The 25,415-nt window shown below is 39.5% G+C and overlaps 1 protein-coding gene across 1 annotated transcript in view; it reads right to left on the reverse strand.

Moving 5' to 3' along the window:
- Positions 1-12,878, reverse strand: part of LOC126298084 (protein enabled homolog) — a 37,424-nt gene extending 24,546 nt beyond the window's left edge. Inside the window, exon 1 of the mRNA XM_049989401.1 lies at positions 12,172-12,878. Within this exon, the coding sequence (XP_049845358.1) occupies positions 12,172-12,878 (707 nt within the window). The remainder of the gene's footprint in view (positions 1-12,171) is intronic.
- Positions 12,879-25,415: the final 12,537 nt, after the last annotated feature.

Genomic DNA, 25,415 nt, shown 5'->3' on the forward strand with positions numbered 1-25,415 from the left:
TGTTACAGAACTTGAAACATTATGTGTTGTATGAGCATTTGCCCGATTTAGTCATTTTCTTTATGGAAGACATACTACCGTTTACACAGACCACAGAGCTATCCAGTTTTTACTTTCCGCTAAATTTACACATGACAGATTAAGCAGATGGAAACTTTATTCACAGGAATTAAATTTTACAATTGTTTACATTCCCGGTACACAAAATATTGTAGCAGACGCACTATCCCGTTCTCTCTGCAACAATCAGCAAGACATCGCAAACAACTTCTGCCAAGCAAATTCCAGCGTCATGTATATTCAACAGATCTCATTTGAAAATTTCATTTCATCGTCATTACGAGACATAGCACAAGAGCAGAGTAAAGACAACGTATGGAAAGAAATTAAACACCTTTGGCAAGATAAGAATAACGTTACCATTAGAAACCATTACACGGTACGCAATAACATTCTGTTTCGCCGCTCTCACCATGACTGTAACAACTGGTTATTATGCATTCCTGACGAACTTGTTAACATATGAATTTGGTATACTCATTTAAGTTACGCACATTATGGAGCCAGAAAATGTTTTCTTATACTGAGACAGAACTGTTATTTTACCAACATGGAGAAACGTATTCGCCGATTTTTAGCGTCATGTAAAATCTGCCAGAAAGCTAAATCAGACACGACTTCACATATTCCTCCGTTACATCCTATTGTACCTGTTAAATTGAGACACATGGCAGCTGTAGACATTTTTGGACCGATTCCCAGAACTAATAGAGGTTTTTGCTACATCTTTGTCGCTGTTGAACTCACTTCGAAATTTGTTACCTTCACTCCGTTGCGCAAAGCTACTGCTAAATCTATTTAGAATACATTTGTAAAACATTTTTTATTTCATGTAGGGCATCTATTGAAAGTAATTTCCCACAATGGACCACAATTTCGATCTGCGATATGGACACGTATGTTACGAGCTAGAAACATTTCTCCGATCTATATATCCAAATAGCACGCTTCTTCGAACCCTTGTGAACGACTGATGACAGAAATTGGTAAATTATGTAGAATATACTGCCATAAAAGACATATTGATTGGGATACACACATACTCTCATTCCAGGATGTAATTAACTCCATACCAAATGAATCCAATATGCTATCTCCGACTGTTATGTTGAAAAATGTTGAACCACCTAACAAAATTAAAGAATTAGTATCCTTTCCTACATCTCGTTGACTACGTCACCACGAAATAATTGAGATTGCTCTCAACAACATAAAACGTGCCGCAGAGCGCCGGAGAAGATAGCAAAATCAGGTTTGTACACGCCGTGACTTTCACATTGGACAGAAGATATTAGTACGCACACACTATTTATCTAACAGAGGAAAGAGTAGATGCAGTAAATTTGAACTTTTATACGCAGGTCCATACAGAATTCGCAGCATTCCTCATCCCAATGTGGTACATGCTGAAACTTTGAGAACCAGAAAAAGCAAAGGCAATCACCATGTCTCCAACATTAAACCCTTTATTGAATGAACATACTTTATGATTTATCACATTGTAATGCCTTTTCCGGTTATTGATGTGAACACTTACTGATGATTATCATATTTTTTCTTGGCAAGTGTCCGGCAAGGTAAGGTTAGCAGGTCGCTTTTCTTGTCGTTATGTATCAGACCGTGCACATTTTCGATTTTGTGTATGTATGATTGTTTTCCTATTGAAAGTAGAATTTTGGTCTGTATGCACTATGAAATGTTTAAGATGTAACAAACACCAGTTGACATTGACATTTTGCCTTATATCTCAACATCTTGACTATTTTACATTTTTTGCTACTACATTATGATACTGTGTGTACATTTTTTGCACTTGAAAACTCTCTATGTTTTAGACCTAATACGTTTTCTGTCATGCTATGCTGTATGCTTAATTATATTACTAGAAACAAGTTTTTATTTAATGGGTATATGAATTAAATGCAAGATATTAATCCACATTCATCATTTTTCAGAAAGCAATACCGTGTAAAAGAAATGAATTAAACAACCACAGTGGTTTACTATGAAATAGAAATTTTACCATCAGAATGAAGGAAAGAAAATGCAATATATTGTAATGCAGAGTAAATGGATCAGAATTAACAAGCATTAAGCAGAATATACTGTATACATCGTATGATAGCAGACTTGACTAATTATTTTTCTTTCAGAATACAAGGCGATTGATGCAGACTGTTAGACAGAACTACAGATGTTAATTTTAGTGATGAAATATGATAGAAGTAAGAAACTCTATACTATATGAAGTAATGAATGATAATGAATATTTGTATGAAGTAAATGGTAATATGAATATGCATAATGAAGTGTCTATTTTTTGCAGATGATAATAAATGATGATGAATAGTTATATGAAGAATATGCTAATATGAATAATGTTTTTCTTCGCAGATGATGATAATGATGTTTATATATTTACTGTTAGTTAAGAAATGCTATGTAGTTATTTAAGTATTTCTTGCAGTTCCTTTTGACAGTTTGTCTTATGTCGCATAGTATAATGACTGAATGTTTTGGAAAAGACAGCTAGAGTACATAAATATTAAGTACACGTTTCATTACCTGTTAATTCGAAGTTCACTATTTTTCAGCATAATATGCATTTCTTCTTTCAGCTCAATAATTCATTTTGTATTTTTTCCAGGAGAAGCTTTTATTACACCTGTTCTAGTACTTGCATTTTTTACCCAGTGGTGTATATCATTTATGAATGTGATTACATATACTGTACTTATTTCATAACCTCTCTAGAGCTGACTCATGATGAATGACGTTAATAATCCTTATTTACAGCAATAAGTCAAAAGCAAATATTTTCATGCCCCAGCAATTAATTATCGATCCCAGTGCAATGCATTGCTTAAAAAAATTATTAAGAGTCCCAACTATTACCAGTATACAGCTAAATAATGCTACCAGTTTAAGATATATTTTTAGTCTTAAATAAAAATTGAATTTTTCTGTGTATAGATTCCATTATGTCTATGTATTATTGGACTACCGATCTTGAGTAATTGTTCCAATGTCTTACATTTTAAATATGTCTTATGTCACTTACATGATATCGTAAATAAACACCAGTAACTTGATGCTACACCCAATAGCTCCTGTTTTAAATGATGATATTTTTAGTCTTAAATAAAAATTGAATTTTTCTGTGTATTGATTCCATTATGTCTATGTATTATTGGACTACCGATCTTGAGTAATAGTTCCAATGTCTTACATTTTAAATATGTCTTATGTCACTTACATGATATCGTATATAAACACCAGTAACTTGATGCTACACCCAATAGCTCCTGTTTTAAATGATGACTTGTAAATAACACTGAATAATGTTTTGTAACACTATATGAATACTTTGTAACTGGCCAATGAATGCGATTCAATCACATGAGTTATGAATAATGTCTTGTAATACTCAATACTTGCTACATGTTTAGTAACTGGCCAATGAATGCCACTGATTCAATCAGATGAGTTATGAATAGTGTTTTGTAATACTCAATATTTACTACATCTTTAGTAACTAGCCAATGAGTGCCAATAATTGTTCATATCGGTTGATACACTCGTGTAATTCTATGACTAGCATAAGACTTAATGTGTCCTTCACCTTCTGACCTAATTACTGCAATATCCGTTTATCCTGTCCATACTCATGATCATGGAGCACTATATTGGTTTTTGCACTTATTCTACATTGTTGTAAGAGTATGGATTCTACAAGAATATGGTGTTGACATATCAAGCTGTCCACCACCTTGAACGATGGAGATGTTATTATGGTCCTACTGTTTGGTGTACCTAATGTACTACCAAAATGATAACATTAAATATTAATACAACATTTCAGTGTCATGGCTACACTGATAAACACTTCAGGGAAGAGAACTTCAGATTGTCTCACTTGGTGTTGTGCTTCTGTAGAAAGATATGGACTTTCAGTGCAGCTACGTGCAACCTACTGTGCTACAACCATGATGCAATCCATCCCATTACTTTCCTAGTTCCTGTAAAATAGTAAAGGCTTATACTGTGCATTTAAATTCTTATAAAATGATAAAAACTTTTATGGTGCATGTGCACTTTATTTCTTTTCTTAATAAATTCAGTAGTAAAAAACGCTAAAAACTTTTATCGTGCTTGTGCACTCTATTTTTTTAATATATTTTGTACTCATTGCGTATATACTTTGTCATTTCTGAATATGTTTTGTACTCAGTGCATGTGCACTCTATTTAATTTCTTAATATGTTCGCCACTTATCAATGATGTATATACTCTGTGATTGTAGCCTTAGTAACCTAAATAGAATCTAGAAAAATTTGTTGCTCATGATAAGTCCAATTGACTCGCCATCGCTGCCAAATTTTTGCCCCCCCCCCCCAGTGGAGGGTTATGTAACAGGTCCATAATTAAAGAATTTGTTGCTACCGCACTCGAGCTGATGTATTTTCGATGTATTGCTCACGCGCTGCCTGCGATATGTAAGCTGGAAGAGAATCTGAGACCAAAGAGCAGTATTGACTGCAGTACCACTATTTTGTTGCTAGCGAGCAGTCGTGTCTGGTGTTTCGTGTTGGCTGGGCTGGTCGTGTGCAGCGATGGCAGAGCCTGAGCGTTGTAAGATAAGGTAAAATCAGACTCGCGCATATGTAGTATTGTTACATCAAGTCCCATGTAAATGTTTTTAAAAAAATCTGTTAATAATAATCTTTCTCATAAAAAGCAACTTTTGACATTAATCTCAATTTATTGAAAAAAATTATTGAAAAAAAAATCAGTTCTTTCCTTTTATATAAGACAAATCTATCGGCCAGCATTGCACTTAGCTGCGCCAGGAAAATTTCTAATGTTTGACATATGGTATTATATTTTCACTGTTGGATAGTTACGCTAAATGAGAATATTATTCATATTATTTTATTTTGTTGGAAAGTTACACTATTTTATTTTGTGGGGAGGTTACCCAGGGCAATGTGTACTCCATTCAAGTGTTATTCCAAGTTTTTTGCTGTCTCTGATAGAATTGTAGTGTCACCGGTACACTGCAAAATGTTTATTGCTTTGAGAGGCGCCCACATACCTTGCTCATACTGTGGCACCAAGCAGTCAGGTCAGCAAGATGAGTGGTCTGCCAAGCGAGTGGATTTATTCTTATTTATCGCAAAACATCAGTGACTGATTGTGAGCTCTAGTAAAGCTACAAATTAAACTCCTGTTTGAATATTACGCAACGGAAACAGATAACGCACATCTGACTATTAAAAATTTATACAACTGTGATTGTTCACTACGCACTGGCAATACTACATTTTCTTTCTCACCCAACGGCTTTGATCAACACGTAGGCATCGCACTGAATGTGAATGGCGCATGCGATATAAATTCTGGATATCATGACTACACACTATTCGAAGAACAAGGCCACCAACCTTTTTCTTTTAACTTTTTTTTTATTCAGATAAATTCTATTATGTCTCACAGATAACCTAAACACACCATTACATTTTATACTACAATTACACATGAGAAACTCCGCCCAGAGGGCTTGGCTTTACATTGGTCATTCTCTATCTTATGGTCTCGTAATTACCTAACGCTACAGTGCACTTTCCTTACAGTACCCACCAGGTGGAAGTGCTCGTCTCTAATTTCGAATCCTGCACAAGCCATTTCTTGAATATTTCCAACTTATAGTACACACGCCATAATTCAGCTTAACTTTAGCACTCAGAAGTATTTCAACTTAGTACTAGCACTCGCAAGTATTTCAACTTATTGCTACACGTGGTTTCTTTGTGACCGTTGGTCACTTCCGAAGAGTACTACAATCCCCTTAACATTACCTGCCTGACATTTAATTCTCCCCACGAAAGTTCCTGAAATAGAGAAATAATTATTCCAAACTACTCTTAAGTATTTCACATGCATGCCATCTCTCCACTCTTTTGTCTTTTACAGAGCACACCTAAGACATGTCTTACCAACACTAAATCCAGCGCCAGAGAGCTGAAATATGGCCATTCTTTAGGCCAGCCTGCACCTCCGTCAAGGTAGGGGAGCACCATGTTACCGTATTGGTCAGCCACATTTCAGGCGCTCAAAGCTCAGGTAAATTTCACCTCTTTGGTTCCACCAAAGGTGACCAAAGGACCGTCTCAAAGATGATCATATATTGCACATTCACTGTCTTCGGTTAGCAGACGACCATACATTCATTCATTTCACAGATCTCACCAAACTGGATGTAATGTTTTATTTTGTGGGGGTGCACATGTGATCAATTAAATATATAAATTGTTATTCTTTACCACACTGGTATCCAGTTTCAGTGTATTAAGTGAAATTTAGTTATTACCCACAAAAAAATATGTTGTTCTGACCGGCTACCGGTGCAAAAAAAAAAAAAAAAAAATATTCACGGTACTATCCTTGCAATGCGAAGGTAGTTCCGAACATTTATTTAAGAAAGCTGTATTCGAACAAAATTAGCAAGGCACGATAATAACCAGGAGACCTTACCCCCTTGTGACCTGAAGTAGACAACCAAATGCTGTTACTTTACCAACTTATTGACACATTTGTTGCATTATTGTACTCTCCACAATCCGGAGTAATGTACACATACAAATTTACAACAATCCAAATGACAAATAAAACATGACATCATACAAATAAAGAAAATGGTGAGATAAAAATTGGCTTAGTTACCTGGACCTCCGTTAATTTTAGGAGTAATCCAAACTTTACTAATTCTATAACAAATAAAAAAATACTAATTGTACTAATGAAATTTTAAAAAGCTCACCGTCCACACATAGTAAGTAATCTGACATACATAAATTTTGGGGTATAATCTTTACACAGCAATGTCTAAATACAAAACAAAATAAACAAAAGAAAAAAAATTGCGTACACTAGTTACATGTAGAATGTCAGTCTCCATACCATTACTTTAAAATGTACATCAAACCTACAGAGAAATAAAACTGAGGAAAAAACAATGAAATATAACACAAGTTACGTACTGGTTATGTAATCATCACTTTAGCAATTGCCACCACTACTCGACTGTGAGTTTAAACCTTATCCTTGTCCAGCAGTATAAATACCTGCTAGTGAGCTAGTCAGTCCATCAACTTTGATCAATACACGCAGTAAATAGTTAGCAATAAGTGCTTGAATCCACCAGTAGCTCTCGTATTTTACTCTACTGCTAATTTCTCTGTTGTTACATATTTAGACGACAAGATCTTGCATTTCGACTAGCCTCCGTTACACTTCAATGTGAAATATCACCACTGTGAAAATGCAAATAAGTGGCTTCAGTCAACACACCAACTAGATTATTACTGTACACAGCATCAAAATGCATCAGTTAATTTTTGTGCAATGCAGACTCTTGTCCCCTGTGACAACCTTACTGACCAATGCAACAAGAGCCACTATTTTAGTATTACGACACTGGCTAATAAAGCATCATTGCACCAAGTATTCTAATAAACATGCGACATAAACTTGTTAACCAAGAACAAACAAAAAAACACACTAACTATGCTAAACACATATGTTACTGAAATACAATTACACTTACTGTCCCTTCAGGAATACAACATATAAAAAAAAATTTACACAATTACAAATGCAAATACATTATTCCCTATCTTGTGAGTCACACAGAACCATTTGATTCTGTGATTTTCTCGGGGTCAAAAAGTCGCTGACAGTTTTCCTAGAAACACTGCCTCGGTGTCAAAGCTCTCCCATGGTTACCCGGACGAAAGTCTTTAGGTCACTCAAATCGGCATTTTGAACACACACTGAACAGTAAATGTATCTCACATTAATCTCAAATGTCATAGTCACTCTCAGATTACCATCCACACGAATGTGGTCGTCCAGAAATGGCCCTACAACTACTGTTCCCCACGGTCATTTCCTTTCAGTTCATGGTGTAATTAAAAGTCTTGATGTTCCAACAAACAGAACTTATTCGCGCACCAATTAAAGAAATGTCTCCTACTACAAATGCAAATGTCTGTGTCCCACTTTAGTTTCTTGTGTTCAGGCAATAATTAGTCACCAAACGACAACTGTCCTATTTAAGTATAACAAGCGTCCCACATGCATTTTAGAAAGCACACTTAACAAGTCACTCCCAAACGTTTATGGATCCCAATATTCAGTGGTCAAGACAAAACAAAATATTCGTCCTGTCTGCTGAAGACAAAATCTTTTCCACCACTCACAACGTGAAAAAACTAGTCCTTCACTTTCCAACTTATTGAGACATACGAGCAGTCATCTTGTTTCACGGCTCCACAGTCCAGTACTAGTTAATAGCTGCTGTTAAAAAATCGCAGCCGGACTGTGCCGCGCGTCGTTCATTCTACCGTTGCGCCGCCGACAGGCGACCCGTTGAGCAGAAAAACTCCCTGCTGTTGCCTGTGCGGGATACTGTCTCCATTCGTAAGGGTTACGCAACTTATGAATGGCAGTGGTAGGTGAGTGTCGCTCCAGGCCGTTCACCTGTTGTAGCAGGCGCGAGGAATGCACCCCAACCGACAGTGGAGTGGGGAGTGCAGCGGCTCTGTCGCCTCTCTCATGCCGACGTCAGCTTGCCCTCCCGCATTTTTATGTAGGTACGGGCGCGTTCTGCGTGGGCACCTCAGCGCTACGACACCCTATCAGTCAGGCCCTTCCGTGCATCTCGCAAAATTACAGACAAAAGGATATTCTTACAATATTTAAATATTCATTGATTACACGTATGATCTATTAGATACATTGGTAATAAAAGAATCTTGGTACTAAAATACATTAAATCATACACCCTGGTTTTGAACACATACAACATCAACATTTATCCCTTTTCTATATACAGCCCACACTTGTGCTATTGATTGTAACTGTCGTCTCTCACACAAAACATGAAAGTGTTAAAAAAAAGGAATAAGAAACAATCGATACAGCTCATAATTACAATATCAAATAGTAGACTACTTTAACATCCTATCACAGTAAACATATTAGAAACTGTTGATTCTAAAACAACAATATACAACGCACCTTTACGCTTGTGACAGACTGAAATTAATACCCCATGAAAGTGTTCTAACAAAAAAATATGAAACAATGTACACAGCTCAAAATTACCTATTACATAATATCAAATAGTAAACTATTTTTACATCCTAACACAATAAACATTTTAGAAACTGATGACTCTAAATCTACAACATACATTGCACCTTCGTGCTTGTGACAGACAGAAATTAGTATCTCTTTACATATTTTTAACTTTTATTATATATAACAACATTTATAGGACATGTATGTACCATCCACATGACGTCATATCCTGACCTACCATCGAGGTTCATCCAAATCAAACAATAAAGCACAATAATGTTTTACTTATTGATAGGTAGCATCCCCTTTACAGAGGTGTGCGCATTGATCACACTACTCTACGACACTCACTCAACTGACACATTTTCCTTCTCATTCGATCCATTAATACACCAAAAGAATAGGCCTAGCAGTCAGATAACCTCACCACCACCATACTCACGTCAACATAACATACCTTTGCTCCCTTATACTCAATCACATAACACATGGAGTTGTTTTGGAGATAGCATTACAGTCTCCAATTTCGTCCTTTCTCTCTGGCATCTCTCTCCTTCGGCTTACCTCTGCACTCACTTTACCGATTACTCATCCTGCTAAATATCAACTTAGAATTGCGACATTTCATCTAAGAAACAAAAAAAATACACAAATTATTCATCCTGCAAGATAACTGTACACATTCTTGGGACCGTTTTGATTAGTTATCCTGGTATCAGGCTTCAACAACAACAATAAAATATTATTTTTGGCATATTGCAAATGTTATGGTAAGAATTAGATTTACACTTACATTACATCTTACGTTTCTCTGCCTTGTGATGGCTGGGTGTTGCGTGACGTCCTTAGGTTAGTTAGGTTTAAGTAGTTCTAAGTTCTAGGGGACTGATGACCTAAGATGTTAAGTCCCATAGTGCGTAGAGCCATTTGAACCATTTTACATCTTACGTCAATATTCTACAACTTTCACCATCTGGATCTCATACTCCCTTTGTGTCCTTTCAGGTTGTGCAGTTGTCCTCATCTCTTCATTCGTATCTCGGCTCCCTGCCTTTCCATTACTCCATCATTTCCTGATCTTCCTTCTCCATTCGAATCAGTCTCGACTGCAGCATACACAGGCCTCTCTGTAACATACATCTAAGACATCTCCACATTATTCAATTCTACTCACCTTTATTTACCACTGTTTCATCATTTCGAATCTCTTCTTTATTAATCACACTGCTTCAAGTCGCTTCTTTCCTTAAATATCACCTTTATCCACTACCATTTATCACGTCGCTTCTCTCTCTATCTACCATCTTTATCCACTCATTAATCATCACGTCGTTTCTGCTTGATCCTTATTCATATGACAAAAAATACGTACATACACCACTCTGTCGACTCCTGTTCATGACTCATTCGACCAATCTATTCCGTCATACTTCCTGACATCCCACCTGAAAATTCTTATGTTCGATTTGACCCTGCATAGCGTTACACACCACAAATAAATACACTGACTATCTACCATAACTCGCCTACTTTCGATCTATCCTTAACCTTTCCATAATTTGATGTTAGAAATGTGAAGAAGCCCACACAATTGTTTTCCCTTAATTGTCTCAATCAGTACAGCATTTTCATGGACAATCCGCCTCATTCTGAATGGTTCACTATACACAGTAAAGAATTTGCTAGTTAGGAATCTGTGCTTACATGAAAATTAAATGTGTGCAGAGAATATACAAGCTGGGAGAAAGGGACAACACAAGTGTTAGGAACTTTGGTGCCAGTGGCCTCTTTCCGTAACGCCAGGTTCCGAACAACCATACGCAGCACTTCATTATAACTGTCACCGCGACAATGACATACTATATATCAGACGGCAGCTAATCTAAAAACTTCGAACACATAGCTGATGTTACCTGTAACAGCAGTTTGAATCTACCCCATGCCATACAGATCACAATGTTGACTTTTTAAATTACGTGTTAAGTACCTGCAGTAGTCAAATTGCACTTATTAAACTGTACTCATTGGCATCACTACATAACGTTTTTAGCAACTGGTTTTTTTTAGGGAACAGTCCTTTTACTTTAGTGCTCCAAATCAAAATTTGCAAATTTTTGTGAGCCTTACTGTCTACTTGCTCTGAGAGACCAGCCTAACAGATGTCATTACTGGTGTTTTATTCTATGATCAGAGGTATGGTATTTGCATTCTACATATCCGTAGAGTATGTCTGCTACATGGACAATTTTCTGTGCCAGCGGTATGTGTTTTAAGCAAAATGCTAAGGTCTGATATGTTGGATTAGTTTCTCCTATCCAACAATCCATTATGACGAGACTGAAATGCCAGGATTTCATGCCCTCCTGTCATTATGACAGCTTCTATCGTTCCTATCCCTGACTCTGTCGGACCTATCAGTCGTGCCTCCGTTCACGATGTTGCTCTCATAACCCAGTTCCTGTTACAAGTGCTGAAATGAGGCAGAATCGTCTAATCCTCTGCCTGCTATCGCTATATCTCTGCGCAATTTCACTGGCAACTTCGTTATACAGATCCTAATGAGATCCCCAGGTTCGTATGGCACACCCAAATACCTGTTTCCTGATAGCACACCACTGGGTCTCATATACCATCTTCGATACAACTTTGCATCATCAATATGCTTTGCTTAACCTGGTCCTGCTTACTTTTCGACCAGAATTCATTTAAAAACTTGTCACAAAATGTCTTGTAGCTACTACAGTCTTTGATAACTTCCTGCATTTTCGCTCTGGCCTCTCCGCTCAAATGGTTACACACTAACTTCAATTTGCGGAGCGGTCGGCATGATGAAGGTAATGAATCTTGAAATTGAGACAGCCACAGGCATGGATGTTGGTAGTTGTCATGATCCGGAAAACAAGTGTACATTTGTACCGGCAAGAAGTGCCTTTTTCCGCATTTACGTTTTCCGAACTTGGACTATACCCAGTTGGGTCTGCCACCCGTTTTACCCGACACAACCGTTCTTCTAATTCTCTGAGTTCGTCTTCCTCTTTGATTCGCTCATCCGTCAACATGCCTCTATGTTCTATAATATAACTCTCTTTTGCAATTATTTGTACCTCCAAATTATTGGCTATTTCTTTCACGGCGTCGCATACTTGCTTCAACGCACCCAGATTCTTCTCCTCTTCATCTAACCGATTATTAACTGCGGACAGACGCAGCTTCCTCATTGCCTCTTTGTTTCCCTTATCCACTGTCTCCAATCTTTCCTTACTATCTTTATCCATTGCTTCCAATCTTTCCTTATACGCTTCCCATCTTTCCTTATTATCTTTATCCATCGTTTCCAATCTTTCCTTATTATCTCTAACCATCCTCTGTAAAAACTGCAGTAGCACATTGTAATTTGCTACTGTCGGTGTGTTCACCTCGTTCGCCTGAGACACCGAAGTTTCGCTAAGGGTAGCTACACTTTCACTGCATACCTGACCTAGTCCCGGCTCGTTAGCGTCGTCGGGAAAAGCTCCCGATTGTGGACAAAGCCCGCCGCCTAAAGGATCACTTTGCCGCGGTCCACTGAGCAATTCAACCCCTTCCCAATGTTTGCCGTTCTCGCTCATTAACCCAAAGTCGACACCTACTTCCTGCTCCACTGCTACGTTCACGCCAGAATCACTCTTCTCCATGGTCACTCGACTTTTCGACTGCGACCTAGTTACTACGGACATTTCGCATAAAAAATTTATACAACGATCCTCACCAATCCAGAAAGAAATTGCAAACAAAAAACTTTACATCTTAGCGCTATCAAAATATACGTAAAAATCTTGACAAACCCGATAAAAAAATTTAAACAAATCTTAACAGCAAACCCTTACAGAACAGTCCTGGTAGGGTAGAAATTATGAGATGCACCCATATGCCTTGCTCATACTGTGGCATCAAGCTGTCAGGCCTGAAAGATGAGTGGTCTGCCAAGCGAGTGGATTTATTCTTATTTATCGTAAAACATCGATGACTGATTGTGAGCTCAAGTACCCACAATTAAGCTACAAATTAATCTCCTGTTTGTTTATTACGCAACGGAAACGGATAACGCACATCTGACTATTAAAAATTTACACAAAAAGGATGATTGTTCACTATGCATTGTCAATACCACATTTTCTTTCTCATCCAACGGCTTTGATCAACACGTAGCCATCGCACTGAATATGAATGGCGCACACGTTATAAATTCTGGATATCATGACTACACACTATTGGAAGGACAAGGCCACCAATCTTTTTCTTTTATCTATCCTTTTTATTCAGATAAATTCTATTATGATTCACAGATAACTCAAACACACCATTACATTTTATACTACAATTACACATGAGAAACTCCGCCCAGTGGGCATGGCTTTACATTGGTGATTCTCTATCTAATGGTCTCGTAATTATCTAACGCTTCAGTGCACTCTCTGGATAGGATGGTGGATCTTTTGCTGTATCTCACACTTCGACTCTCACACCCATCATCACGAAAATTTCCTCCAGTCCGAGCGGTACAAAAAGGAACATGAATTACCCACTGCCTCTTAACTTATCTTGCTACTCTCCCATGCAAACCACACTTACTTACATTACATGAAATACATCCCACTGACGACACAGAATACACCACAAAGAATAGTCACAACGTTAGAATCACTTCACTTTCACCTTTCCCACTTCAATTAGCATTCATCCCAGTTTCACACGACCCTGCCCCACTTCGTAACTTCTCTTTCGTACTGTCAACTCTGGAGGATATATGAACGTCTTTCTGTGCAATGCAAGCCAAGTGGCGTTGCTGGATACACGGCTGACTCACCTTACTTCTCTCTTAGAGTATTAGAGTTTGAATCTAGGGTCACACGGAAACATAACACGCAAACGTAATATTAAGATGATATTCCTCACACACGCTAGTCCTCAACTGATACCTTAGAAAAGCACTTCTCTTTATCCTTAGTGTCATCCACAGATTGAGACTCACACAGTACTCAACACGTGGAAGTGCTCGTCTCTAATTTCAAGTCCCGCACACGCCATTTCTTAAATATTTCCAACTTATAGTACACACGCCACTAATTCAGCTTAACTTTAGCACTCGGAAATATTTCAACTTAACACTAGCACTCGCAAGTACTTGAACTTATTGTTACACGTGGTTTCATTGTGACCGTTGGTCACTTCCAAACAGTACTGCGATCCCCTTAATATTACCCGCCTGACATTTTATTCTCCCTACAGAAGTTCCTGAAATAGAGAAATAATTTTTCCAAACTACTCCTAAGTATTCCACATGCATACCATTCTATCCACTCTTTTGTCTTTTACGGAGCACACCTAAGACAGGTCTTACCAACACAAGATCCAGCGCCAGAGAGCTTAAACATAGCCATTCTTCAGGTCAGCTCGAACTTCCGTCGAGGTGGGGGAGCACCATGTTACTGTACTGGTCAGCCACATTTCAGGCGCTCAAAGCGCAGGTAAATTTCCTCTTTGGTTCAACCGAAGGTGACCAAAGGACCCTCCTCAAAGATGATCATATATTGCACATTCACTATCTGCGTTTAGCAGACAACTGTACATTCATTCATTTCACAGATCTCACCAAATTTGATGTAGGGATTTATTTTGTGGTAGTGCACATGTGAGCAATTAAATAATTAATTTGTCATTGTTCCCTACAGTGGTATCCGGCTTCGGTGTATTAAGTGAAATTGAGTTATTACCCACAAAAAAATATGTTGTTCTGACAAGAATAACGAAGAATGTTGTACCGATTTTCAATGTCAGGCTGTACTGTACCCTTTCAGCTTCTCCCTAATATTCTGTTAACAAATTTATCCTTGTATGCTTCACTGCTTGTTCGGTGTAGATGTTGAATGACATCGAGTGTAGGGTACCCGAATGTCTCTCTCCCACCTTCAAGTTACACAACTAGAAATCTAACAGATGGAGTAGCAGAATTCATGTGCTACATCAAGATTTGTTCTTTGATTGGGTGGGGCTGTGAAATACACGTCCAGCGTCAATACTCCTCTCTTCTTTTTACCTGAGGACAGCAAAATTCATATTTCAGTTCATAAGTGGCAAAAATTCAAACTTTCATTTAGGACAACATGGTTTCCCAAGGATTCACGTGCTACCACTTGTGGAGGAACATTTAGGAAAGAGCATCTCTCCTACTTCAGAACATTAAATTTTATTTTTGCAACTTCCAGAGGAGCAGAGTACATTGAGATAACTATTTCTAGATCGAAAGGTAAGCCAGTTCCCTTCGCACCCACTAGCGAGAACAAAGAAAAAATACGGTTGGAGATGCAGAAAATGGAAATGTCGTTAGAGTGTATTGTGGGATTGGAGAAGTGTGAGGGTATCGCATTCATGACTTTACGCCTCTTCTCTTCAGAAATCATTTTCAGGTGATGAATGGAGACCAGAGGAAAGTTGCTACCCCACAGTATGTCTGGATAAAAAGCTTTTCATCTAAGTATAATATGAGGCGTGAATGTAAAAATAAAATTTCAGAAGCTTCTCTGTCCTGAGGCGCCTGACTCAAATGCTTTAACATTGTCATTGATCATGTCAAGAGCAGGTGCAGTACAGCCGATTTCTGCAGTTCTAATTCGTTCGACGCCGCTTTGAAGCATTACAAAAACCCATATGTTTTAAAACTATAAAATAAACGATTGCCTATAGGAATTACAGTAATAGAATAAATATCGTGAAAAGTTCTTTCATGAGCGTGATATCAGTTCATTTCGTTCTATCTCTCCCTTCTCTGAGTACTTTTCTCACAAAGATATCATAACATTGTCAGCTGCTTATTCCAACTACTATCCTTAGAATGGCTCAGTTATCTATCAAGAGCATTAGGAAGACCACTTTTCTTAACGTAGGGGAAGCGTTCTTTCGCCCAATCGAAAGACCATGAACTTATGGACAACTGACGCATATATACTGCGAATTAAAATTATCGGATACCAAAGACTTAAATCGTGTAAACAATTCTCTTAGAATATTACCGCCCATTTTTGTTTCATCTGGAAACTGGGTTGTAAAGAAAACGCGAGATGTGATAGTTCAGTTAATAAAAAAGGAGACAGTACATGTCAGATAATTGTTTCTTCTCGCACTGGATGCCCACTTGTCTGTAGTTGCTGAGTATTCACCTTCTGTTATATGAGCAATTATCTCAGGCATAATTATAAGTCGTCGGCTTTTAACACTTTCTGCCACGTGCCGCGACACAGTTGTGGGGTGAGATATAATGGCCTTTGCAGTGTCGATGAACTTCTGAACTAGATGCAAAAGACCCTCACCTCATACTTCCGTACGACCTTACGTCTCGTGCACACATAGGAACGCAATTATCGACAGTTAGCTTCTGAGCTGGTTTAGGAAGTCGTTTCTCGTCAACATAAGACCTTTGTTTATTAGACACCCATAGATTCCGAGAAATGTACGAAGTGCCACTTGACCCTTTAGCATGAGAGTAAATTTCACACTACAGCGAACAGCAAAGAATATGAAAGATCCATCCACACTAGACTTTAAAAAGGTCCAAAGTGTGCTTTTAAACTGCACCAGGCTGTGTGGTTCTCTACTCACCACTAATTAGTTTTTCTTTTACTTCCATTTTTCTTGACATGTGCTCCTTCTTCTCCAAACCACGTTTAGTTTCCCGCTCTCATTTTGTGTGTTACGAAAAAAATTAAGAAATCCCATCACTCCACTAAACACTGCTCTACTCACCGCTCGTAGCCCGTAGCTCGCAAGTGGGGTCAGTGCTACCAACACTTCATAGGTGCAGCACAAGGCACTGTCGCAGTGACGTCACAGGCTCGCTCAGTGTGGAGCAGTTAAGCCGCGGCCCGTAGGCTGCGTCTCCATGTGCAGCTCTTCTGAGCCCGTGGCATACAGGTGATTTCCACCAGCACTGATCGGCACTTAGGATGACGTCAGGGGCTCGCTCAGCCCGATACGGCTGTAGTCCTGTGCGGCCGCAGCTCATGGGCCAAGCCTCTTCGCACGACTCTCCCAGCGGACCTCGATGCGGCTGCCCCGCCTGAACCGGCAGCGCGACGCAAGGAACGCACGGCTGTCATGACCACTGTCCTGGACGGGCCACACCTCGATGCCCACCTCTGCTGCGAAGTGCACAACCAAAGCTCGCTCTCAGCCGGTTGTCACCGACCGATTGACGTCATACAAGCCAACTGTGAAGTCACTCCAACAGTGGCTGCATCAATTCCCACGCGCAGACACGTCACTGAACTGACTTAACCTCTTATACTCAGAACATGATATCTCTCAAATTTTAAGTTACTGTTTCTTGTACAAATATCTCACTGCCTATGTAAACCATTTGTCAAACGGTTTATTTAAAACATACCAAATAGTGTACTGTTTTTTTGTATACACCAATTTCGTAATTTTGTTGTACACGACTTGAATGAGTACTCATGTATCAGCCAGTATAGTAGTCAAAGGTATCGGAGACAAACGTAAGAAAACAAGAAAATTTTTCTTTCCTTATGTTTATGAAATAACAGCCTACCAGAGAGTCCACAAGTGTTAAAAAGTACATGTAAGACTTTCTATGTTGATAAAGAACAGAGAAGCCTTCACATTTTTTCTGCAGTCAGTTAGAGGATGCCTTACTTTTTCGTACCGTCCTATGTTCTTCCGCTTTCTCAATGTACACATCTACTCTACAGGCCATTAAAATTAGTACACCACGAAGATGACGTGCTACAGACGCGAAATTTAAGCGACAGGAAGAAGATGCTGTGATATGCAAATGATTAGCTTTTCAGAGCATTCACGCAAGTTTGCCGCCGGTGGCGACAGCTACAACGTTCTGACTTGAGGAAAGTTTCCAACGGTTTGCTCATACACAAACAACAGTTGACCAGCGTTGCCTGGTGAAACGTTGTTGTGATGCCTCGTGTAAGGAGGAGAAATGCGTATCATCACATTTCCGACTTTGATAAATGCAGGAGTGTAGCCTATAGCGATTGCGGTTTATCATATCGCGACATTCCTGCTCGCGTTGTTGAGATCTAATGACTGTTAGCAGAATATGGTATCGGTGGGTTCAGGAGGGTAATACGGAACGCCGTGCTGCATCCCAACGGCCTCGTATCACTAGCAGTCGAGATAAGAGGTATCTTATCCGCTCGGCTGTAACGGATCGTGCAGGCCACGTCTCGATCCCTGAATCAACAGATGGGGACGTTTGCAAGACAACAACCATCTGCACGAACAGTTCGACGAAGTTTGCAGCAGCATGGACCATCAGCTCGGAGACCATGGCTGCAATTACCCTTGTCGCTGCATCACAGACAGGAGTGCCGGCGATGGTAAACTCAACGACGAATTTGGGTGCAGGAATTTTTTCCGATGAATCCAGATTCTGTTTAGAGCATTGTGATGGTCGCATCTGTGTTTGCGACATCGCGGTGAACGCACATTGGACGCATGTATTCGTCATCGCCATACTGGCGTATCGTCTGGCGTGATGGTATGGGCTGCCATTGGTTACACGTCTCAGTCACCTGTTGTTCGCACTTTGAACAGTGGACGTTACATGTCAGATGTGTTACGACCCGTGGCTCGACACTTCATTCGATCCCATGCAATTCAGCAGGATGGTGCACGACCCCATGGATACAGAAAATGTTCGACTGCTGCCTTGGCCACCACATCATGCAGATCACTCACCAACTGAAAACGTCTGGTCAATGGTGGCCGAGCAACTGGCTCGTCACAATACGCTAGTCACGACTCTTGATTTACTGTGGTATCGTGTTGAAGCTGCATGGCCAGCTCTACCTGTACACGCCGTACAAGCTCTGTTTCAATCAATGCCCAGTCGTATCAAGGCCGTAATTACAGACAGAGGTGGTTTTTCTGGGTTCTGATTTCTCACGATCTATATACCCAAATTACCTGAAAATGTAATCACATGTCAGTTCTACGATAATATATTTGTCCAATGAAACACGTTTCTCATCTGCATTTATTCTTGGGGCAGCAATTTTAATGGCCAGATATGTATCTTATTAGCTTTTAAGAACCATGTATATATTTAAGTGTATTTAAATTAATTATTTTCAGATGTATTAAGTTAACAAACTAAACATATCTCTTAGTATAATGTCTTTATCAGATCTCTGATCAGCTATTAGTGAAAGAAATGCAAAACTGCTGACGTGGAGCCCGTCTGACTTTGGTGTGATCCAAATACTGATTAGCAATTTATCAGATATTTATGGTGCAGCAACGAAACTGCAGTCTTTCAGAAACGAAGTCCGATACTCGTTTAATTATACAGCATAATGCGACTGACCGATCGCGTTGTGCACTTGCCTTATGAAATTTACATTCGAGGCACATCTGTAACTTTGCGTTTCTCTCGAACACCAACCTGGAGTAATAGGGAATCACAACAGGAATCAAAAGGCAATGCTCGATTAATTTCAATTGACATTACTGAGCTGACTACCTGGTGGTAATTGTAGGAGACCATGACTATTTTCTTTACTTTCTCTATCATCCTTTCACCTTCTCATGCAGGCAAAATAACAGTTACAGCACAGAATTTCCACTCGCTCATCCACCTACAAGAGCGGTTCTTGCTGTTGTTGGATGGGGACCACTTATAATGTAGTCACTCCATGTGTGGTTGCAGATTAACGTCATACCAGAGACATTTCTGTTTACAACAACAAAATATACAAAAACCGCTACATCAGTTCGCTGCATCGGCGAATAATGTGAGCAAAATAGCTTTCCACATACGGGAATGAGCGGCACCGTCATTTTAGAGTAATATAGAAACGTCTTTCGCCATGTCAACAGCTGAAGGTGCTGAATCACACGAGATCTACCTTACTCAGTAGTTTTCCCAGGAAAGAACTTGCAAAATTATGGACCAGAAACCTACCATTCCCTCCTATCTCCTTCCCCAATGTTGTTGTTGTGGTCTTCAGTCTGAAGACTGGTTTGATGCAGCTGCCCAAGCTAGTCTTTTCTGTGAAAGCTTCTTCAGCGCTGCACAGCTAACGCAATGTACATCAGTTTGAACCTGCTAACTGTATTCAAGTCTTCGTCTCACTCTACAATCTTAACACTCCCCCCACCTCCCCAACACTCACATATACTCACATCTCTCCATTACCAAACTGACAAGTTCTTGATGCCTTAGGATATACCCTATGAAACGAAGTGGTACCATAAATCTCTTGTTTCCCCCATCAGTTATTCGATCTGCAGTGCCACCACTATTTTTCGGCGCTGCTGAGTAAAATTGTGACATTGCCATGGCCGTTGCAAAAGATTAGCGCCGACCAAACACCATTACGTCAGATGCAGCAATACCATTGGCAGATTTCCACATTGTGCGACAGGAAAATGTCTGGCACCGCCATAACGACTACACAGCAGAAAGGCGTTGGTAGCCCAGTAACTACACATCCAATCAGCAGACTTCTAAATCGTCTTCATGGTTGCAAGCTGTGATTTACAAAGCAATAGCGCTCTGTCCCAACATGAATTACCATAATTATCAGTCAAAGATGTATCAGTCAGGTAGCTAATATTTAAGAGGAGAGGTGGCGCTCTACGATGTGACATGAGGCTACAAGCAGCCACCATGGGACTTGGCCTCCACTAACTGTGGGCCCCTGCTGCTGGTTTTAAGATCAGTGCTGTGATATTAGCAACGTATACCCTGTGAGCCAACTACCAGGTGCAATCAGCAATCGGCCATAGGAGGCAGTCGTTTGAGGCCATGCCCACCTGTTGAGTCAGTTCCTTAACGCTCGCTGTCTTCAGCACACACTATGGAGGATGTTGCACAACAAAATGATCTAGTTTGTTCTTCAGTAAAATATATGACTAATAGTGAAGTTTTGATAAGCAGCCATCAATAATCATCCCTACAACAATCCACCACCCCAACTCAGACCTCCACATGTAGACGTCATCCATCCTGGACCTCCACATTTTGATGTCAGAAGTGTGTGTGTCACGTCTAAATTTTAGTGACGGTGAACCTTACCAGCTATTCTCCCTGGAGACAATGACTCTCGACTACCTCAGTGTTGCAGTTACGTCGGCACACATCAGTGTGCAGTGGGTGAGTGGACTAACTATATTTTTTCCCCTGCGACTATCGCATTGAGACATTGCACCTTTTAGCAGCTTTTCAGTTCTGTTTCCATGTGTCACAACTGGCAAGCACAATCAGACTGTGTTCTGAGAATGTGTAAATATGAACGTTATTTCTGCTTATCATGAATGTGTGTGGCTCATTGACTGGAAGTGTATAAGGTGTTAACTATGCGTAGACTCTTAGAGGGGGAAGATGAGTTTTGTCGAGAAGTCGTAGTTTTGTGGTAGCTTTTGCCGTTTTTAATGGGCAATGTATTTCATTTTGAGCAATAAATTTAGCTCACTGCGTTTAAGCGCGTATAGTAGCCGTCATGAGTAGCCACAAAAGTGTAGAAGTTAAGTAACAGTAAGTGTTAGTATAGAATTAGATAAATTGTCCTAGTAGTTATAGTGTTTTGTTCCCCTCGTTTGTTGTTTGCATAATTAGTGAAGTATACCCTGCCGGAGAGGTTGCGAATTTCTGCAGCCTGGACCAGATGTGGAGGGAAGTGGATGTGCCGATGATTTTGGTGTCTTGCAGAGTGCCACTGCTGACAGTAATTTTGTTGTAGATACTTAGGAAGTGACACGTAAAGCTATTAATAAGACGGATTGTATTGCACGAGTTTTGGGTACTGAAATGGTACAGACGCATTTAGTATTTCCGGAGGACGCATATTCGGCACCATCTGTGATGCCACTGCCTCATCAGAAGGTGGGAGGAGAAGAAAGAGCAAATGCGTTTGTAAGGTTTATGATCGGGCCGACAAGGCTTGTGCCAGTGGATCAGGTAATTGACAAATGTGACAACACTTGTAGTGTAATGGGGGATACAGGCGAAGGCTGCTGTGCTATCCCAGGGCTAGACGTTCTCAGCAAGCATCATGCCGAAACTGACTTTTGATGACATACAGTGGAACTCAGGGGGATTATGTTCAAGCTGGGGGAAGCTGCCAACAGTGAAATACTGTGTCAAGGTTCTTATATCATGATAGAACACAAACGCGGGCAAAATCAATAAGCCTTAATCTGCGTGATACATTGCCACGATGCACTGGGAATATGCTTTAGGTGACCGAATATATTGCTAACTTGCGGCTGCGAGTTAGCGTTTCTTGTCTGTAGAATACAGAGACGTCTGAGGACCGCCTTCTGCCGTCCTAGCGATTAATGAGTTTCTTATTTTGTGGCTGGAGTACTTTCATCGTCGCAGACGTGCACGAGAAGCATCACTCCGACACACTAACGCAGTACATTCTCTGATATTGCTAATTACTTCGGCTTGTTAGGGCTATAAAGGTGAACAGGTGTGATCACGTAAGTTTTCATTTCCACTGAGGCTGCAAACCGCTATAGATCATCTTTGAAAGTAGTGTCTTTTAGTGTTTGGGACGTAGATGATATCAGTCATCTCGTGGTATTTATATTAGATCGCATAGCCATAAGATGGGGCAGATTTGGGTAGTTTATCAATAATATTAGTCAGGAAATTCATTTGTATCTCTTTATGTTCAATGCACATCGACATATAAACATATGTAACATATAAAGTGGTTTAAATGTACTATAAACGTATAATCAGAAACAACATTAATATTTAATAATTATTAGTTGCCTTAATCATTCATTTATTTTTATGTTGTAATTTATATGTTAAAGAACAAGAAGCAGGAAATAATATCACCGTTAAGAGATACTAAGATCTTTTTCAGGGGGTAGTCAGACAGGGGCAAATCTGTATATTTGCGTTCCAGTATTTTCCACTGCACACATTCATTTCTTCACCCGCCTGGAGCAGCATCTTTGAAACCATACAAATACCTCCCAGAAATACTTCCTAACATTTAAATTGATATTCGCCGTTAGCAAATCCCTCGTTTTCATTAATACTTTTCTTGCTGAAGTCACTATTCATTTTGTAGTCTCTCTACTTCGGCCATCATCAGTTATTTAGCTGCCCAATAATGCTTCTAGTGTCTCATTCCGTAATCAGATTCCCTTAACACTACCTGATTTAACCCTCGGAATACCAAGGGAGAGGAAAGGGGTACTTTTTGAATACCTTTTCAGAATGCTGCAATCTAGTCATGTACATTGTATTTTAAAATTTTGAAAATAATGTATTTGTGATTTTTAATGATTTCTTCTACCACGTTAGGTTTTCAGTTTTTGAGTAAAAATTAACGCAAACATTTAGGTCTTGTCAGTGGATGTGAATTTTCAAAACAGATGTCATATTCATATTTTCAGGTTTATCACTCTTCTTACACATAAATATATCTTTCAAAAGGATGCTGTGCCTAATAGACAACGAAAGTTATCGAAATCCGTATATCTTTGTGTTGGTCATATACTACACCCCCCCCCTTTTGTAGTACACGTTATGGAAAATCCGTTGTTACTGCTACGTTCAGTTCGAATAGGTTACATTGCCTTTCATTAAGTTGCATTGAGGGTTATCTTATAATCCCTTTCCAAGCCACTGTCTATTCCACTCAACTGTTATTCCAAGTTCTTTGCCGTCTCTGACAGAATTGCAGTGTAACCGGTAAACTTCAATATGTTTATTGTTTCTCCATGATATTTAAGTCTGTTTACAAATTTATCCTTGTATGCTTTACTCCTCGTTCCGAGTAGATGTTGAATGAGATCGATTGTTGTTCTCGTTGTCGTGGTCTTCAGTCCTGAGACTGGTTTGATGCGACTCTTAATGCTACCCTGTCCTGTGCAAGCTTCTTCATCTCCCAGTACTTGCTGCAACCTACATCCTTCTGAATCTGCTTAGTGTATACATCTCTTGGTCTCCCTCTACGATTTTTACCCTCCACGCTGCCCTCCAATGCTAAATTTGTGATCCCTTGATGCCTCAGAACATGTCCTACCAAACGATCCCTTCTTCTGGTCAAGTTGTGCCACAAACTTCTCTTCTCCCCAATCCTATTCAATACCTCCTCATTAGTTATGTGATCTATCCATCTAATGTACAGCATTCTTCTGTAACACCACATTTCGAAAACTTCTATTCTCTTCTTGTCCAAACTATTGATCGTCCATGTTTCACTTCTATACATGGCTATACTCCATACAAATACTTTCAGAAACGACTTCCTGACACCTAAATCTATATTCGATGTTAACAAATTTCTCTTCTTCAGAAACGCTTTCCTTGCCATTGCCAGTCGACATTTTACATCTTCTCTACTTCGACCATCATCAGTTATTTTGCTCCCCTAACAGCAAAACTCCGTTACTACTTTAAGTCTCTCATTTCCTAACCTAATTCCCTCAGCATCACCCGACTTAATTCGACTACATTCCAGTATCCTCGTTTTGCTTTTGTTGATGTTCATCTTATACTCTCCGTTCAATACACTATCCATTCCGTTCAACTGCTCTTCCAAGACCTTTGCTGTCTCTGACAGAATTACAATGTCATCGGCGAACCTCCAAGTTTTTATTTCTTCTCCATGAATTTTAATACCTACTCCGAATTTTTCTTTTGTTTCCTTTACTGCTTGCTCAATATGCAGATTGAATAACATCAGGGATAGGCTACAACGTTGTCTCACTCCTTTCCCAACCACTGCTTCCCTTTCATGTCCCTACTCTCTTATAACTGCCATCTGGTTTCTGTACAAATTGTAAATAGCCTTTCGCTCCCTGTAACTCCTGCCACCTTTAGAATTTGAAAGACAGTATTCCAGTCAACATTGTCAAAAGCTTTCTCTAAGTCTACACATGCTAGAAACGTAGGTTTGCCTTTCCATAATCTTTCTTCTAAGATAAGTCGTAAGGTCAGTATTGCCTCACGTGTTCCAACATTTCTACGCAATCCAAATTGGTCTTCCCAAATCTACCAGTTTTTCCATTCGTCTGCAAAGAATTCGTGTTAGTACTTTGCAGCTATGACTTATTAAACTGATAGTTCAGTAATTTTCACATCTGTTAACACCTGCTTTCTTTGGGATTGGAATTATTATATTCTTCTTAAAGTCTGAGAGTATTTCGCCTGTCTCATACACCTTGCT

This window comes from Schistocerca gregaria, chromosome X (assembly GCF_023897955.1).
Source record: "Schistocerca gregaria isolate iqSchGreg1 chromosome X, iqSchGreg1.2, whole genome shotgun sequence".
Classification (NCBI taxonomy): Eukaryota; Metazoa; Arthropoda; class Insecta; order Orthoptera; family Acrididae; genus Schistocerca; species Schistocerca gregaria.